Consider the following 20,304-nt stretch of genomic DNA (forward strand, 5'->3'; position numbering starts at 1 on the left):
CCGTTTTTATGATGATTCGGTTTTTTCTTTCACACAATTAGCTTACAGGTTCTCTAGATTAAGTGAATTTTGGTAGTACTGTACTCCATAAGAGAAATGCTGTAATCTAAGGTTTGCAGAGACTATACCAAACAAAATCAATCTTTTTACGTCTGAAATACATAATATATTATAAATTATATTTGTGAGATCCAATATTCTTAATGATTATTAATATTTGAGACGTTTCGTATCGTATCCACATTCATTACTTACGTACACTGTTCAGATCTTCAGCTTTGTTAGTCACTGGCTTTTTATAAGTGATAGAAATTTTGACTAGGAATGTACACTTTTTAAATTATTATGACGAAAATAATAATGAATTGAATTGCCAAAAAAATGATAAATAAAAATACATAGTTGTTGTATAAAGCATTTGCTAGAGCATATAATCCAATTGGACAGAAGAGCATGAGAAATACAATAATAAAAAGTAATTTTAGATTAGCACTGCCAACATTAGATACATTCAGTGTTGACAGTGAGTTGCAGTTATTTTATCTTCTTTCAGTTCTGGTCAAGTACAAAATAACATACAATTCTAATTTAATAATGCTAAAGAGAATTATTATACATATCATGCGAAAATCATTACAACGCAATATACAGAGTGGCCCAAAATTCATCAAGACACTATCCACCTTAGGTTACATAATAACATCACGGCTGATGATTTTTGGGACACTCTGTATTGTTGTGATTCAATCAATTAATAATCAATTAATCAATTAATAATTACGGTACATGAGGAAAATGTGGTGTGGGACACTCACACTACTTTCCTTGCCATTAAATTGCTCTTCATTTTATTTTACTTAAAAGCAATACATGAGTTTATCCCACGATTCAAGAACATTTTGAGAAGTCGAAGACATCAAAATGAGTTTAGGGTTATGGTTGGGGGTAAAGAGGAGATATAAAAGATGATAATATGCTTGTATTATTGGAAGTGTTTGGATATTTTTTATAATAAACACAAATCACACGCGTATCTAGGCTACTTCGCAAACCACAATACCCCTGTTAAGCTACACTGCTCAGTAACCGTTATCACAGAGAAAGGAACTGATCAAACGAAAACGTTAACTGCACATGCACTTAACATAGCTGTGTTTAATAACACAAACCACTTTCTCGAAGGGCTTCAAAACTGGTGTTTTTTTAAGCAATACTTTTGTTACCTAGGTGGAAGTGCAAATAAATTAGGAAAACACATTTTTGGGTTCAGGAGGCCTCAAAACGTAGATAAATCATGAAATTAGGGTACGATTAAGTGAAATTAGGCATCACGGTTTTGTGAAAGAAATACTTTTTTCACCTACGGTAGTAGGAAAATAAAAAGGAAAGGAAATAAAGATAGCAAGGAAAGTAGAAACTAGAAGTACCTTTTCAATTTCCATGAATTGAGCTAGATCGGTGATGAATGCGTCGCAGTTTTCTCTCTCGATCAAGTGCACATAGTGGGAGTCGGGAGCCCGGGCTCTGCCCTTGGACTGAGCATAGGATCTGTAGTTGGTGGGCACGTTGTACCTCACAACCAGGTTGCATTTGGGCAGATCGATTCCGTCCTCCAGCAGCGAGGTGCCAACCAGCACATTGCATTCTCTCATCCTGAATCTGAAAATGGAACAAATGGACACTGATATTCCCCACCAACATTCTTTTCAAGGACAGTAAAGTACTGAGTGTAAGAAACACGAAATTAATAGTACCAAGGATGAACACTACATTTGGGCAAAGAAACTACATATATTTGGGACTAAAAATTTACAATTCAATACCAAGTAGCATTACAGAAGAATTCAATAGACAAAAGTTCAAGAAAAGTTTATTTTCCTAGTTAGTTGATTTTGGAGTAGACAATTATTGTGAAAATTTAGTTAGACTGTAAATATTGAAACTATTTATTCTTGATTCTTTTCCTTTACTAGTTTTTCATTTTTTAAATTAACTTTCTAATTATTATCCTTAATAGAACATTAATATTTATCTACTAATTTCATAATTTTGTTTGTATTATAAATTTTTACTAATTTCAATCCTATATCACTGAATGAAGTTTGTAAATAGTAAGTATAACACGCAACAAGCAACTAATAACTTATACCCCAACACATATCATTTATAGAGGGGTGTATATTAATTTATTCATTGAATTATCTATGCCTATCAAGAAATTATTCAATGCCTAAAACTTCATTGTTTTAATTGTATTAAATGTTGTAGTATTCTAATTTGTATCGTAATTGTTTTTATGAATAAACTTTGATTTGAATTCGGAATGGCTCAACAAACAAGTTGGAGATTGAAAATATTCGCTATAAACCACCTGAGCTGTTTCTTAATCTTGGGGTAACGGTATAGAACATGCATATATACAGGCGTCATGCATTGTTGTGACATCACAGCCAAATGCTACGATCAAAATGTTTTGAGGTTAGGATTTTTGTATCTCCTATTTTTGTTGTTTATTTTTTCTTTGCTGCTCTATTTGAGGTTGAATTATTTTTCTATCATTAAAATTTGTAATTTTCCAATGGTTGTTTATTGTTACTGGTTGTTCATTTCATGTTAGAAGCCTCTCGCTGATAATGAACATGCATGATGAACATGATAATGTATGTGAATAAAAACATGCATGACATGCCGTTAGCGTCCAGCCTAAGAGAATAAAAGTTATGACAACAATTTATAGAACTTGGAATATAGTATCTTTACAAAAAGTAAATTCAAAACTATCAATTTAATTTGATAACTATGAATAACGATATCGGCATCAAAGCTATGACGGCGGTTTGTTAATGGGGTTTTAGTGCAGCAATCCAACTCTACCATGTCACACATTTATTTATTGGATGGTGCAAACAATACAAAGTCACAAAAGAAAAACCAGACTATTGCCCAAAACTTCTTGCTTAGTTGCCTTAATTTTATCTCAAATCGTCCAAATATGTGGATCCCACATTCTGAATGGAGCCTTCCCATCTCACAAAAAATAGAACTAAAGATGTTTATTTGATACCTTTTTAATACTTCTTCTTGTTTTCTGTGTTCGATTTCAGCTTCTCTGGGCTCTTTGACTGGGTCAGCAATTTTGCTCACTGTGAATTGAGCACACACGTGATTCAAATCAGGGTCGTTCCTTTTCAAGTCCTGGAAATCAATAAATATAACTTTAATTCAGATGGAAAAGTTGGTTTAATTACTGAACGATGAATAACATTCACTCTCAAATTCTTTGAAAATTTAACCTTATAGCAAATTAAACTTGTCCAAATTAATACAAAATAATTCCAATGCAGTCCACACAGTTAAAAGATTACATTGTTTTGCTACCAACCATTTCGTATATGTTATTTAAAATTTGAGGAAGACAAAGAGAATGTATTGAATTGAACTGAATGACTACCTTGGCAGGGAGAAATGTTGAGGCTCTGTTGGTAGAGTCAAATAACCACTCACATACTTGCTGGTGCTGGGTTGCACCAATCGGGATCAAGCATCCCGAATCAGCTGATCATACCTCTTTAACCCCTCTATAGTGGAGCTGATGCGAGTTTAGTTTGATACAATCCAACTTGAATGAATAAAATAAATATTCTTCTATCCAGTGAGTTAGTAAGACTGCAAGAATGTGTGATATGTTAAGTAAAGGTCGCAAAAATATGTCATAACTGACATTAATCTAAATTATTTGTGAGAGGAGTATTGAATGGTGTGCCTGTTTTTCCTCTTCCAATACTGATGAGAGTTTTGGTACAAATGGATAAATAGATAAATAAAGTAATGCACTTACATTCAAGAAATGCGACAGTATTTTAGCAGTGAACCTGTTCTCGACCAGCACCAGGGCACACAAATTGTCAGCATCTTCAGGCAGTATGAAGCGGTTGACTCGAGGTACATGAGGATGCTGTTGGTTTCGACCGCGGTACCTCCAGCCGCGACCTCTGCCGCGCCATCTACCGCCGCGGCCTTGAAACTCCCACGGAGTCGACGTCTCCTCTACTATGCTCCTCTCGTCGTTGCTCATAGCTCCCTCACTCTGACTACAACTGGCCACTCCACTATCTACTGCACTTCCTTCTGCTCTACAATCTACATCCGATCTGTCATTTACTACTAAACTATCACCTACACTCAAATTTATCGTGTCAACCACATTCTTACAACCTACACTATCTCCACTATTTTCCGTCAAACAATTTTCGTTTTCTTTGGATAAAACAACATCATCATCATCACAGCCATTAGAAAGCGACTTATTGCCAATAAGATTTGATACTTCATTGACCATACCGTTATGTATTGATTCGTTTTGTTTGGATATTACAACATCACAGCCAATAACGCCATTACAAATATTAATCTCTTCAGTTTGTTTATCGGTCTCTGATAAATTTTTCAAATTATTTTTGAAAGAATGTGATGGAGACTCCTGCTCACTATTTTTATGAGTATCGTTAGATAATTGTTCTGAGTTTAAACCATCAGGTTTCAATAGCTCATTTTTAAAACTATCATCACCAGTATTAATATTGTTTGACACGCCATCAATCACTGATTGAATTTCATACAATGACACGTTATTATATGATTTGACAACAGTATTACTATTTTTTGAAACACCGTCACTCTCAGATTGCACTCTTTTAAAGTTCACTTCTTCAACTGAAGTATTACTACTATTTAAAACACCGTCAATTCCAGAGGAATTGTTCAATTCCTCTCTATTTTCTTCTTCAACAACAGTTTCGAGTTTTTCTATTCTACAACTCGATTCCTCACCAACATTCAAGGTTTTCTCTTCTACTGCACTATCTTCTTTCGACTTCTCATCTACGGCATTACTTTGAGCAGATTTTTTCGGCTTGAATTGTCGGAGTACCTCAATGAGTTTCAGTATTTTTGGCGATGAAAATTTATAGATACGTTCTTTCTCGTCAAATGCCTCGAAAGCACTATCGATGATTGCCCTAGAACAGAACAAAATGTTGCTGAACGACCATTTTCCACATACTAGTATCTTTAAAATACATATACCCTACTATAATGTTTTGTCATACTACAGGAGCAAATTTAGGTAACGTAATTTTTTTTCTCTTAACAAAGTTATTTTTGATCTAGTTGAATGAAACTACATTCTACAATTCTAAAGAGTGAATTGTTGAATTGGAACTCTTTATTTAGTTGGTGGATCGGATAAATTTTGAAAAGTATCTTTCCCAGTGGAGTTCTTCCTAAAAAAGGTTTAATTATTTTTTCAATAGAACAACCTATGATGATGTCAATTAGATTGAAATGAACAGATTATATAAAATAATTTTTTTCTATTGTGCAAATCACTGATATTGGGATACTGGTAGGCATTATTCCAGTAAATTAGAAATTTCGAAGAGGATAAACAGAATAAGATATATACACTATTAATGAAGTGAACGAACCTTATCTTCAGCATGACTGATGATACAAGACAAAGAAGAAGATAGTGCCTCTCGTAGGGTGTCTTCACCTTGAGTTTTTCTATTTGCATGAGTAGTAGTAGGGCTGCTTTGTCAGCACAGAAGGGTCCTGGCAAATGAAAAAGAAATCACATTCAATTAATATAAAGGTATTACTTTCAACAAATAATTATAATAGAATCAAGAATTAAGATCAAACCATAATTTGTGAAGAAAATATTAAATTTGTATGTATGATAAAAATTAATGATTATGAGAATGCTTCGTTGGATTTAATACAATGAATGCGAATTCTCAAATCCCTAAGTATCATTTTATATTTGTCCAAAAATTGAGTAGTCATGAAAAATAAATAACTGCAGACAGAATTGAAATTCTTCGAGACATAAAAATTATATAATTCGTCATCTAAAATCTTCACTGGAAATTTTGAACAGCAGCAAAACAACAACTTTAATAAATGAAGGATAAATCTTTGAGAAACTATTCTAAAAACTTTAATTTTCTGAACTTAATTTAGTGTTATATTGAATCCTAAATCTACTTGAATCTTTAACTACCCAACTACAGTAATCCTTATGAAACAATTTTGAAAACCTGAAAACTGGATCTCTGTAAACGGTTTACTGGACCCATTTACATGCAGTTTACACCAAAATAAAGATTGCCTGTCCTATGTACCATGTTGCCTGTCCCATTTCCCAGTTTTTCAAGTATGTAAATTGGGAAAATAAACTTGACTTACAAGCTGTGACATCTATAGATTTGTTAGAAAATGCTTGAACAAGCTACTCTGTGTTCAACAGTCATTTAGAGTTCTTGTCAATGAAGACAGTTGATAGCTAGCTGTGCCTTGCATTGCAAGGGTTTCTATACAAACAGGACAGAAAAACAGAATTGTAAGCCTAAAACTGTTTCCTGTACAGCCATAGGATAGCCGATAGAGATTTTATAATTAGTTACAGATGTTTTGTCAAAAACTTCATTCTCATCAAACCATATTTCTAAAAAAATCACTTACCCATTGAAACAAGAACCTCCCTGAAATCGTTCAATATATTGAAAGGGTCAGTCTTTGGGTCAGGAATATCTTTGAGATCTTCAGCAAAGTCTTCGTCATAAATTTCGAACGGATCGTAACGGTGATCCTGGAGAAAGGTGTAGGTGAGGGCGACATGCCCTTCCAACTCAGCGCACAGCTCCGTCAACTCATAGTTATCACACTCAATCACTGTTTCTTTTGGCTTCGAACAGTACCTGTTGGCAAAATACAATTGACCATTTTATTTAGAATGCTAAAAATTCAAGCATCTATTAGAATCATGTAATTCTTCTATTTATTTTGTAATTGCCTTTAAATTGAAAACGTTTTGTAAATTTGAAATTTCAAGTAAGCTTTAATGGATTATTTCTACAGATTATGTATCTTGTTGTACTAGCCTGTACTAGTTTAGTTTCCTGGCCTTGAATAGTTTAGCTCCTTCGAAGCAATTTACAACAATTAGTATTTTTTATCAATTCGAGAAACTGATGAGAAAAAATGTATAATGATATGGATTCTTATTAATTCAATTCATTTATATTTCCAGTGAAGAAGAAGACTTCATTAAACATGAACAACGTTTTTCCTCGAAATTAATTAGCAATATCAGGGAGAGAAATAGTTAGATTTTACACACTCCAAGTGTGCACACACCGAAAGTGGTCAGTTTCCTGAGATTCATCATTAGTGAACAAAAAAAGAGATTTTTACTGATTCCGCACTGCATGTAAGTGGTTTGGGTTGGCAAGGCACCTTTGGGCACGGCTGAATAGATTCAGAACAGGAAGGTGCAAGAGAAATATGCACCGTTGGGGCTTTGCTGATTCCCCTGTCTGTGAGTGTGGTGAGGTGCAAACTATGAGTCACAACCTTGAGATTCAAACTATGAGTCACAATCTTGAGGTGCAAACTATGAGTCACAACCTTGAGTCATGCCCATTAACTAGTTTCCCTGGGGGGCTACAACGATCAAATATACCACTTGACGATGTAATCTATAATCTGCACTATAATAAAGGAAAATCCAACGTTAGTAGACAGACTAACTTTGTGAAAGAGCTTGATTATACAGACATGATGTACGGGATAGGAAATACACGAATGACGCATCATCATGTCTCAACTACTGGACTGATTAACTTGAGATTTTGCATATAGATTCTCAATTTACCGAGGATGGTTATAGGCCTATTTCCAATTCTCCAAGATTCCATTACGTCAAGTCCTTAGTTTGTCAAGTTTTCAATTCATCATGCTTCCAGTTTGTTATACTTAGCTAACTTTGCTTGAGAGTGGACATAGATAAAAAAGCGCATTCAACGGTTTTATTCTCTATCCTCTCATTCTTCTTCTATCCATAAAAAAATCTGGTGTGGCGCACTCACACAACTTTCCTTGCCGTTATGAAAATTGATCACCTGACGCTAGTGTTCACGCGCATCTCAAGTCTACTATTCAAAGATCCAAGCCAGATGGTGACTGGACAATAACGCTGGAGACACACGAAGTCTGCTATCTCTTCATAGTGAATGTTTTAATAGAATCAACAGTTAGTTGCCAACAGTTTGCAATTGGTATAATAACATTTTCTCGAATTTCGAGCTTATTTTAAATTGTAGGTGAAAATGTTACTAAACATTAATTGTAGAGATTTTCATGCTCAATCTTTTCCACTTGGAATTTTTTGTTTAAATTGTATCTGAAGCCTGATAATTGGGAATCTAAAATCAAACTTTGCATAGATGGGGCGGAGCTCCTGGAATTTTTACAGATAAAAGATTTTAGGTATAAATTTTATCAAAATCAATTATTATTGAACGAAAATCCTAAATAAATGCTGCAAATCACCCCGAAGACCTCTGCTACTGCAGACATTGACAACAGGGCTAACAGCTAGATGGAAATTCGATGAGAACTACTATCCAAAAATTAGTTGCCAGCCCGGGAATCGAACCCGGTACCTCCCAATTGCTAGTCAGGAATGCTTGCCCTTACACCAAACTGACAATCTCTGGATAGCAGCGCTCATTTTATACGAAGCCATAGCGGCCAAATAGTTACAGATGGAATTAAATAGAGAATGCATTTATTTAGTAGTTCTCATCGAATTTCCATCTAGCTGTTAGCCCTGTTGTCAATGTCTGCAGTAGCAGAGGTCTTCGGGGTGATTTGCAGCATTTATTTAGGATTTTCGTTCAATAATAATTATATATTAATTAGCAATTGAATAAATGCATTCTCTATTTAATTCCATCTTTATCAAAATCGTTGGAGTCGTTTTCGAGAAAATCTCGTAAAACCCTGTTTTTGACAACATTTTCGCCAATTTATCCGCCATCTTGAATTGCATTGGATCGAAATTGTTCGTGTCGGATCCTTATATTGTAAGGACCTTAAGTTCCAAATTTCAAGTCATTCCGTTAATTGGGACACACACACACACACACACAAATACTCAAAACCCACTTTTTTGGACTCAGGGGACTTTGAAATAAGGAAAGTAATATATCCTCTTTTTCCAAATCTACATTATATACAGAGTTGGTGGAATGTATGGAAACAGCTGGATATTTTTTTATTTAAGGTAAATTTGACGATTGAGGATTGATTGGGGGGGATTCTATTCTACTTTTATGTCAAAAATAGAATACTACTTTAAAAAAATAACTTTTAATCCATTTTTAATCCAACTTAATTTTCAATTGGAAGGTGGTTATAATATGATACATGATTTCAATAGAAAATGAATGGTAAAAACCGCACATCGATATCTCAAACCGTTCAAAAGTTATTCACATTCAAAGATACTAATAAATAAGCTATCTATCTAACATCTATATTGTAATAAAGGAAAGAACACTCAAGGCTTATACACTTAAGGTATAGGAAATTCACGTATGACGCATCATCACGTCTGAACTACTGGACTGATTAACTAATTTTGTATATAGATTCTCAATTCACCGAGGGTGGTTAAAGACCTATTTTGAATTCTTCAATACTTAAGTACATCAAGTTTTCAGTTTGTCAAGTTCTTAATTGAACCCTTGCGGAGCACGGGTTACCTGCTAGTACTCAATATAATTTAATGTTGCCCAATAAATGCCACTTTTTCCAAAAATTTGATGCCATGCTCAATAATTTCGAGTGCCTAACAAAGCATATTTTATAAAATATTCATGTACTATACTTAGGCGGGATGCACACCGGAGAAACGCATTTCGTGAAGCCCTCTTTCATGAAACTTGTTTCATGCAATCCGTTTCACTCGCGCATGCATACAAAAGAAACGTTCCCTGCTTAATCTTATCAGTCGATTGCGAGCAACTTTCGTTTCACGTTTCCTGAATTTTTTTCACGAAACGCGTTTCTCCGGTGTGCATTCCGCCTAAAAAGCTTTTATACCATACAAATATGAACTTCAAAACAACTAATTCTTGTTTACAGATGGAAATAAATTGGAAATTGCATTTTTTCAAATACTGATTAATGAATAATTAAACGATAATCCGAATTAAATTCTGTAAATCACCCCGAAGACTTCTGCAACTGCAAATATTAACAACAGGGTAAACAGCTAGATGGAAATTCGATGAGCACCAATATACAAAAATCTGGTGTGGTACACTCACACAACTTTCCTTGCTCATTGAACTGTAAGCCTCATTCTTAAACAAGAATAATTTAGGGGAATAACATAATGACGATTGGCGGCAACATATTTGAAACTACGATCAGACTTTTGTATATGTTCTGAGTAGATTTTGGCCCACACATTCTTCTACTAGAATTCCCAGTGTCGCTCTGGACCGGCTAGACTCAGTCGGCGTCTGGGGTGGGCCGCAGCAGGGGACGGGAGGCTTGGTGTGGTGTCCGTCAACCACCCTCGTTCGAGTCGGGGGCCGGAGCAGGGCCTTGAGTACCATTTTGAAGTGATTCACTCTTTTAGGAAAGAGGGGCCGTGCTTTCACTCTGCCTAACAGGGTTGGGCGGGGAGTGATAGGAGTAGGAACGATCTGGTGTCTTCCGTGAGTATGGTCTCCGGGACGGGAAAAGCGTTCCCAATCGTCACTGGATGTCCTCTTGCTATTACCGATGGAATTAGCAAGGAAGAAGAGCCCTGGATCCTGGCGTCGTGGCTGGTCACCGGGTCCCTCACCTCGGCCACCGGCTGTTTCTGGCTCTCAGGATCGGCGTCTCGGGGTCGAGCAAGGCCTTCCCGAGCCTTACTCGAGGTCCTCTTGCTATTCCCGATAGAAGTAGCAAGGTAGAAGAGCCTCGGAACTGGGCGTCGCGGCTGATCACCGGGTCCCTCACCTCGGGCACCGGCTGTTTCTGGCTATCAGGACTGGCTTCTCGGGGTCGAGAAAGGCATTCCCAAGCCTTACTCGAGGTCCTCTTGCTATTCCCGATAGAAGTAGCAAGGTAGAAGAGCCTCGGAACTAGGCGTCTCGGCTGGGCACCGGGTCCCTCACCTCTGGCACCGGCTGCTTCTGGCTCTCAGGATCGGTGTCTCGTGGTCGAGCAAGGCCTTCCCGAGCCTTACTCGAGGTCCTCTTGCTATTCCCTATGGAATTAGCAAGATAGAAGAGCCCTGTAGCCGGGCGTCACTGCTGGTCACCGGGTTCCTCACCTCGGGAACCGGCTATCTCCTGCGGCCAGGATCGACGTCTCGGGGTCGAGAAAGGCCTTCCCAAGCCTTACTCGAGGTCTTCTTGCTCTTCCTGGTTCTCTTCGTGATGTTCCTGGGTCCAGACAGGTTTTAGCCCAAAACCCAACTTGTCGCCACTGGTCGAATCAGGCAAGCTGGCTGCTAGAAGTCGCAGAAGTGGTCGTACAAAACTCGCCTTCCTGCGAGTGTTGTATCTTGGAGCTTCCAGCGTCTCATATTAACTCCAGTTGATAGAAGGCGCAATTCGAAGTAGTCGAAGGAGTAGGAGTAGACTCTGGTCACGAGCTGTACTCACTCTCTGACTGCGTGCTGCCTCCTTCAATAGTTCTCGACCGACTGTCTGTGCTAGACTGCCCTTCTCCGCTGCTCGGCGAGCCTCCCTTGGCAGCCGAGTGGGAGAAGATATGGGTGCGCGGCATAGTTGAGCAGTAGCTCAGTGCCTACATCACCCGTTGTACAACGAGATCTTATAATGAGATTGCCGAGCGTCATCAAAACTAGCTCTAAAATCAATTTCCCTCACTAGTTACGATATACATCGTGACAATGTGTATAATTATATAATTGTTTTCAGAGTACTTTTTCCTTTGTGTAAATTGTGAAATTCGATTAATTTTTTAAAAGTCTTCAAAACAGCTGTTCTACAGATGAAATATCTCGACTATGTGTTCTTTTTATGAACTGCTCTACCTATTCACCTCATGCACGAGAAGGAGGTTACAAAGTCCATTTCTCAAGGATGGGTGGACCCCCCATTAGTTTCCTAGAAAGGAAACTCATGCCAGTTGATAGAGCTGATAAATATAGGGTATAGGGTACAAATTTGAAAAAAATCGGTCAAGTCATTTTTAAGAAAAACATGGTTTTTTAGTAATTATCCACAATTTTTCTCAAGAATATTATGGAGCTCCTGCAATTTTCCTAGAATTGAGATTCAAGTCAGTTGATAGGGCTTATAAATAGCTATCCATGGTATAAATTTGAAGAAGATCGTTAGAGCCGTTTTCGAGAAAACCGTGAAAAACATGGTTTTTTAGTGATTATCCGCCATTTTTTTTCAAGAATGTTACGGAGCTCCTCGAATTTTCCCAGAAATGAGACTCATGTCAGTTGATAGGGCTTATAAATAGCTATCCATGGTATTAATTTGAAGGAAATCGTTAGAGCCGTTTTCGAGAAAAACGTGAAAAACGTGTTTTTTTAGTAATTATCCGCCATTTTGAATTGATTTTTATTGAATTTCTTATTGTCGGATCCTCATGGTATAAGGACCTTAAGTTTAAAATTTCAAGTCGATCGGTTGATTAGGAATTGAGTTATCGTGTTCACAGACATACACACAGACCAACACCCAAAAATCATGTTTTTAGACTCAGGGGACCTTGAAACATATAGAAAACTTGAAATTAGGGTACCTTAATTTTTTTGGAAAGCAATACTTTCCTTACCTATGGTAATAGGGCAAGGAAAGTAAAAATCATTTGTCAGTCCGGGAAACGAACCCGGTACCTCCTAATTGCCGGTCAGGTATGCTTACCCTTACACCAAACTGACAGCCCTTCCCGGGCTAACAAATAATTTTTGTATATATATATTTTTTTTTTGTGTGTAGTTGAGAAGTTGATATTGTGGTAATTATTCATATTGAATGAAAAAGACTAAGAAATTGTCAAAAAATCACAGATTTATTGATACTTAGAAAGACCGGTTTCGGTTATTACACCGTTGTCAATCTCTGATAAACTAAAACTAAATACAAGAGCAGCAGAGTGGGAGGAGACTGTCTAGCTGGGCCAATGGCAGGCGTTCATGCCCTGGATCAATAGCAGTACTCGCTTACTAGTATAAATTCTGCTGCTCTTGTATTTAGTTTTAGTTTATCAGAGATTGACAATGGTGTAATAACCAAAACCGGACTTTCTAAGTATCAAGAAATCTGTGGTTTTTTGACAATTTCTTAGTCTTTTTCATTCAATTTTTGTATAGTAGCACTCGTTGAATTTCTATCAAGCTGTTTACCCTGTTGTCAATATTTGCAGTCGAAGAAGTCTTCGGGGTGATTTACAGCGTTCATTTGGGATTTTCATTTAATAATAATTTTGCCAAACTTTTCACTTTTGCCAATTGGAAGAATGATTTCAATTATTACTGAGAAACTTTCTCGCTTTTACCATCTACTTATCTTTTGAAACAAAAAAGTTTCTAGCATGTCGAAAAAAAATGATTGTTTCTCAAAAACTCTTGAAGCCCCTATTACAAGCCCTATTCCCAACATGAACAATGTGAATCAATTGTTCATTATTTTTTAATGTCATAACTTATTCATAGCAATTATCTAATATAGCATTCGGATCTTCGCCAACATTAATTTCAAGTTACAACCATATTAAAAAGGCAGAATCTGTTTGTTTTGTGATGCGTGAATAAAATGAGTGCATTTATTTTTTAGTGATTAACAAAATCAGCAGTAAATAATTATAGGAACAAGAATGAAGTATCAATTATAAAAAGAAGAGTAATTGATTTATTGAGCTGACCTCAAAACGGAGACGATGTCGCTGGCAGTTTCGGCCTTGCAGTGCAGAGCGTGCTCCAGTCGCTTCACCTCTGCCTCGAGCCTGCCTGGCTCCCCCCCTCCCGGGCCCGGCATGAGGGGGGAGGTGAGGCCGACCACTCGCATCTCTGGATTGCCCAACACGTGCCAGCATGCTTCCATCACCTATCACAATCAAAGTAATGTGGTCCTATGCAGTAGAAAATTAAACATGTTTCAAGGTGATTATTATCGTACCAGAGGTCCGGCTTAGGCTGGTCATTAACATGATAAACATGCATAATACACATGTCGTCTTAGTCCTAATACATTGTTGTGTCATCACAGCGACAGGCTTCAAGAAGCATTTTTCGAAGTTAGGTTTTTGTATCTGATTTTTTGTTGTTTGTTTTTTCTTCGCTGTTCTATTTGAGGTTACGTTATTTTTCTATCATTATAATTTGTATTTTTTCAGTGTTTTTTAATTGTTATTGGTTGATTATTTTGAGTTAGAAGCCTTTCGCTGATGACAAAACATGTGTGTGTGTGCATGATAAACATGGAAGTACATGCATGTTCTACCGTTAGTGACCAGCCTTATAAGACCTAAGAGAGGCTAAAAGGCTATAGGCTAAGAGATAATGCTCTCGCGCTGAATTCGTTTCACAAAAACTGATCGTACCAACACCTACAAGGATCGCAACATAGCGGGATATTTTTCTCATTTCTGATAAACCTTCTGTACACAGTGACAATAGTGGCCATAAGACCTGGCTATTAGTGAAGGCTACTAAAATCCCGTTTTTGACATTGTGAGAAGTGGTTTGGACGCTGCTAATGGCGTTTTGCAACAAATGGCAGCTTCTACTGGACGACACTATTGTCCCTATGTGCAGGGAACTACATATTCGCACGAAATGGCGAAAGTAAACTCATTAATAACAGCAGATAGTGATCATCAATGGCCGTTTCCACACTTACCGATTATCGTCGTCCCGACACCCATATTGGCTGAGAATCAGATGTTTAAGAGAATTAGCCAATCGGAGGACATTCTGGGTGTCGTATTGGCAAGAAATCGATGACATTAAAAGACAATGCATCGTCATACTAGTTATCCCTAGTATCGTCATGTCCATTTCCCTAGAGCCTAGATCATCACTAATCTCAAGAAAAAGTTTAAGAAAAATACTCCAGAAGTGAAAAACGTTAAATTACGATAGAACCAACTGGTTCAAGTTGCAACTTGACATTATCTTCAAGTGATTTACAAATAAAACGTGTTGACAAAGATTTAACCCATAGCTCAGAATAAACAATCTAGTATAGAAGTTTTCTCTGTCGTTTAACCACTTTATTGTACATAAATGTTATTGAGTAACGTGTGATTCACTACTGACTATATGTAGAAAAATGCTGATACATAATTTTCTTCCATAATAGCACTTGATGTAGCACATACAGAGTGGGTGAAAAGTCCGAGAACGGCTTAATATCTCATACACAAAGGCTATTTGACGGTGGTTGTGATTGGGGATCCTATTCAAATTGAAAATACTACTTTACTATGACTTCAAAAATCTTTTCCGCCATCTTGGATCCACCATATTGAATGAGCCTTTATTGAATGGTGGGTGTGATCGGGGATCCTACTCAAATTGAAAATACTACTTTACTATGACTTCAAAAATCTGGTCCGCCATATTGAATGCAAATTTTTTTTAATGGGAAGGTTGTCATGCGTGATTTCGATACGAAATTTCAAGAAAAAAATTAATGGTGAAAACCGTACATCGATATCTCAAACCATTCAGAAGATATTCACATTATTAATCAATATCATGCATATCAGAAATGAAATACAGAAGTGGTATTGATTAATAATGTGGATATCTTCTGAACGGTTTGAGATATCGATGTGCTGTTTTTACCATTCATTTTTTCTTGAAATTTCGTATCTAAATCATGTATCGCATGACAACCTTCCCATTTAAAAAAAATAAAGTTGTATTCAATATGGCGGATCCAAGATGGTGGACCATATTTTTAAAGTCATAGTAAAGTAGTATTTTCAATTTGAGAGGGATCCCCAATCACACCACCTTAAAATCACAATGTTTTATGAGATACTAAGTCGTTCTCATACTTTTTTCTCTCCTTTCTGCTTTGAATAGTATAAATAATAAATTTATTGATTCTTCTTCACTTTGACAACTATTGAAAAAAAACCCAAAATAATTTGTATACATCATAAAAATATAAAAAGAATCAAATGACCCACAAGGCTTTCGTCTGATCGTGAGCCTAAGGAAAATACAAACAAGAAACTGTATTGATTAATAATGTGAATATCTTCGAAACGGTTTGAGATATCAATGTGCGGTTTTCGCCATTCATTTTTTCTTGAAATTCCGCATCGAAATCATATATCGCATGACAACCTTCCATTTAAAAAATAAAGTTGCATTCAATATGGCGGATCCAAGATGGCGGACCAGATTTTTGAAGTCATAGTAAAGTAGTATTTTAAATTTGAGTAGGATCCCCAATCACACCCACCATCATATTACCTTTGTGTATGAGATATTAAGCCGTTTTGGACTTTTCACCCACTCTGTATAACAGAGAAACGACATCATGCTGGTAATTCAAAAAATCACCATCTTCTTAGATCATGGTTAACAAAAGTATGGTTGATTTCTTACCTTTTTCATGGGATGATCCCTGATAGAATGATGACACTCATCTACAATTAATAGATTTACTATTTTGAAATTCAGCTGTCCGGTTTGAATAAAATCCCAGCAAGCCTCACTAGTCATAACCAGCACCTTCAACAGAAAGCGATTTCTTGATAGATTTTACTGTAGAAGTATTTCTCTAATATCAGATTTAGTAAGGAATATTGATAGTATAATAATAATAAAACTAATAAGTACATGAACACTAAGGCAGATGGATTATTTGGTCACATCAAGATCTAGCAACTGTTCTGAAACAAATATTTTCAAGCTAAAGCTTAACCCCCCCCCCCCGTTATCACACTGTGATCTTCAAAGTGAATCACTCCAAGAGTGAATTATCTTCACTCAGATCTTCACTAGTGTATTTTATTTCTAGAGATCTTAGTAGGTCACTACGTTACCTGCAACCTTTTTTTCTATCCCTTCATAAAAAAATATTTATTTAGAATAGGACTATCTCTTAATTGTATCCATCATTTTCAAATATTGCTAAGTGTACTTGTAAAGATATTTATCATTATTATTATTAGTCGTAAAGCTCCAAATACGTTCCTTTTTGTGACTTGTTTTAATTTGCCAACCAGCTCGTCATTTTCAGTGAGAACTAAGCTTTCCTCTCTTTGCTCCATTCCCACTTTTGTTTCTAATTCCTCTTATTATTTTTAAATTTTCATTTTAAAACATTTTCTATTACAAACATCGTCTTTGCTAATTTTAGCCAGTAATAAGTATTTTTTAATTTAACTTTCTTCATCCATTTCCCTGATACATCGTTCACAATTATTTTGGTGAGTGTGAGTCTATTTGACCGTTCTCGGTCCATCTTGATCCTAAAATTATTTTTCTAACTATTTTTCTTTCTTTTTTCGAATTTTCCATGTCTATTTTGCTATTCAGTTGGGTCTCGCTGCCATATAACATTGTTGACTTGATCACTGTATTATAATGTTATATTTTTGTGATTGAGAATGAAAAAAACAGGCTTAAAGACCTTACTATCCCATTCCAGAATTTTGTTTGAAAACTAGTCCAAAAAGGTTACGTTATGTTACTTCAACACTTTCAAACACATATTTTTGGTAACAAAATTTGAATTTATTATGCTAATATAGAAAATTTATTCAAACGATAACAATTCAAATTATAGAGATGTTTATTTTCAAGTACTGTCTATTTCGAGAACAATTCCTTATTAACGTTCCAGAGGATTCATATACTTGTTTAATAACATATCAAGAATGGGATATAACCTACACTATGATTGAGCGTAAGGCAGATACACAACACAAGTCTCAAATACCTACATATTCATAGACTGTATATTTCAAATTTCTAATAGATCTTTTGTAGTGTTTGTTAGGGAGAAAATGAGTTTGTCTGACTACCATTATTTTATACTACTATAATAATGGGCTTATACTAATTGAGCTAGTTTTATTGTATTAGTCTTCGTAAACAAACCAATAAACATTAAATTGTGAAAATTTCTAGTTTTGGATAAAAAGTTGAAACGTTTATTGGGCTACCTGGTTTTGGTCCAGATCTAGATCTTTCTCACTGCTGATATACTCTCCAACATTGAGATCTGTCAAGTTTCGGAATACAACGCCCATTTGCGATACCACTGTATCAGTGGCTGTCAGATACACCATACGCTGTCCATACTTTCTAACTGACCTGCAAAATAATTGCATATTAAATTTGAAAACAAAAAAAAACTTGAAGAAATAATTTATTACAGGATCCTCTTTAAATAGTGTTATTGACACATAAATAATATTTCATTCAATAATTAATAATTATTGAATTTTCATATTAAAATGAATTTCCAAACTTTTTAAAACTTCACTGAAACAATAAACATTCACTTTCCAGCTCAAAACTATTACAAACTCAAGCAGAAGAAGACTGATGGCCAGTTTCACCAAGCTCTCAATAACTAGAAAAGAGCTTTCTAGACATTTGAATATTGTCAAGGCGAGTTACAAGTGTGCACTGGAATGCCATAGAAAACATATGTTCAGTGCAATCGTAAATTGTATTGACCGAGCTTGGTGAAAACGGACATGAAATTCATAGATGGCATAACAGCAATCACTCTTATAAATGCTATTCTAGCTTACAGGCTCATAAGTTTGGCGACCATTGAATTAGTACATAACACATAAAAACACATTAATCATTTAATATTTTTCGATGTCCCTAAATATAGAGTAGGTAACAAACTTTGATAAGCCGATATCTCATGTACAAAAATACTCTATTAAGAACAGTTTCATCTTTACTACATCACTATTTGTTAAAAATAAATGCTTATCATACTTGAAACTCTCATACCTTATAATTTTTGCCAAAAAGAAAACAAACAATTTACTCATACACATACATACATGTTCAAAAATAAAAATAAAATGTACATAATACAATTACACATACATGCATATACATGAAGAAGAAAAAACTGAACTAATTATAGTATTTCTAGGCATCACCAGCAAAAAGATAACTTTTTGCCCGCTGGTGAGAGTTGCTTAAAAAAATCCTCAAAATAACTAGAAATTGAAACGAAAAGGCTTTATAACAAAAGTAGAGACACAAAATATACTTTAAAAATGTGGTCCAAAGTGGAATAATTCACACCTATATTTATAATTTTATCATGAAATGAATGGTAAATGATGGATGATGGAAGGAAAATAAATATCTCGGTTTTTTCTTTGTGAAATGAACTTTTTCTTTTTTACTTTTTCTGTAAAATGGATTTTGAACGGTGTAATAGACAAGATAGAATATGAAATTTTGTTTCTAACTTGTATAAATGAGGCTAAGAATTAAATTGGAAGAAATCAGGAGAAGTAACTTACTTTCTTAATGAATTTGATAATTCCTGTATAAGTTTTAATGCTATGAAGGTTTTATTCGGACCATTTCCCACGCACACAATAATATTACGATTCTTAGCAGCATCCAACAATTCCACCTGAAAAACCAAACAAGTTAAAATTTTAGATAGAAGTCCAAAGTTCTATTCGCTCAAACTGATATTTATCGAAAATAAATGAGCATTTTATTTGCTCACGGACAAGCCAAACAAATACAGAGTTACAGCTAAATCAAGATACATGCACAATATTATTATTCTATAATTCAAACATAAACATTCTATAGGAATGAAATACTACAAAAGTGTCAGTTTATGAGAGAGCACGATTTCACTATTTATCACTTATAAATGTTTTTTACTATATTATGTGGATTTTCTTTATAACATATCTATTGCAATTCATTAATATTTTTTAACAACCACTATAAATAGGTAAATTCAAAATAGTCCAACCAGGACTACCACTGAATAATTTCAAATTATCACCCATAATTCATAAAATTTGTTCACAATCCTACTCTACTCATTAGTGTTAGATAAACAATCAAGAGTAATAGAATATCACTGCATAACAGAAAATTAATTAGAAGAAAAATTTAAATGACACAACAATAGAATAATTACAGCTCAAACAACAATACTTTAAAGCATATTAACAAGTTTACAGGTACATTACATAGCAATAGCGTACATTAGATTTGAACTACAACATTTCAAGCTATCAAATTAAGTTACAGGCAGTAAGTGCTAATGAGTGTAATGAACACAGCTTAGTCACAATAAGACTACTTGGATCGTAATTCCAAACGTGATCTATTTACATGGGGGCATGCAATAAAAATTAAACATATTTATTATAGGAAATGCTACTTGAGGAATCATCTACTCAAGTATCATCAACACCACAAACCAATGAGCGAGTTAC

The 20,304-nt window shown here is 35.3% G+C and overlaps 1 protein-coding gene across 1 annotated transcript in view; it reads right to left on the minus strand.

The window, feature by feature from the left end:
• Positions 1–20,304, minus strand: part of LOC111055293 (endoribonuclease Dcr-1) — an 81,655-nt gene that overhangs the window by 52,619 nt on the left and 8,732 nt on the right. Inside the window, 9 exon segments of the mRNA XM_039432380.1 lie at positions 1,428–1,659; positions 3,065–3,195; positions 3,839–5,018; positions 5,487–5,613; positions 6,526–6,761; positions 13,756–13,937; positions 16,457–16,582; positions 18,022–18,172; positions 19,360–19,475. Of these exon segments, the coding sequence (XP_039288314.1) occupies positions 1,428–1,659; positions 3,065–3,195; positions 3,839–5,018; positions 5,487–5,613; positions 6,526–6,761; positions 13,756–13,937; positions 16,457–16,582; positions 18,022–18,172; positions 19,360–19,475 (2,481 nt within the window).

Source organism: Nilaparvata lugens, chromosome 7 (genome assembly GCF_014356525.2).
Source record: "Nilaparvata lugens isolate BPH chromosome 7, ASM1435652v1, whole genome shotgun sequence".
In the NCBI taxonomy this organism is placed as follows: domain Eukaryota; kingdom Metazoa; phylum Arthropoda; class Insecta; order Hemiptera; family Delphacidae; genus Nilaparvata; species Nilaparvata lugens.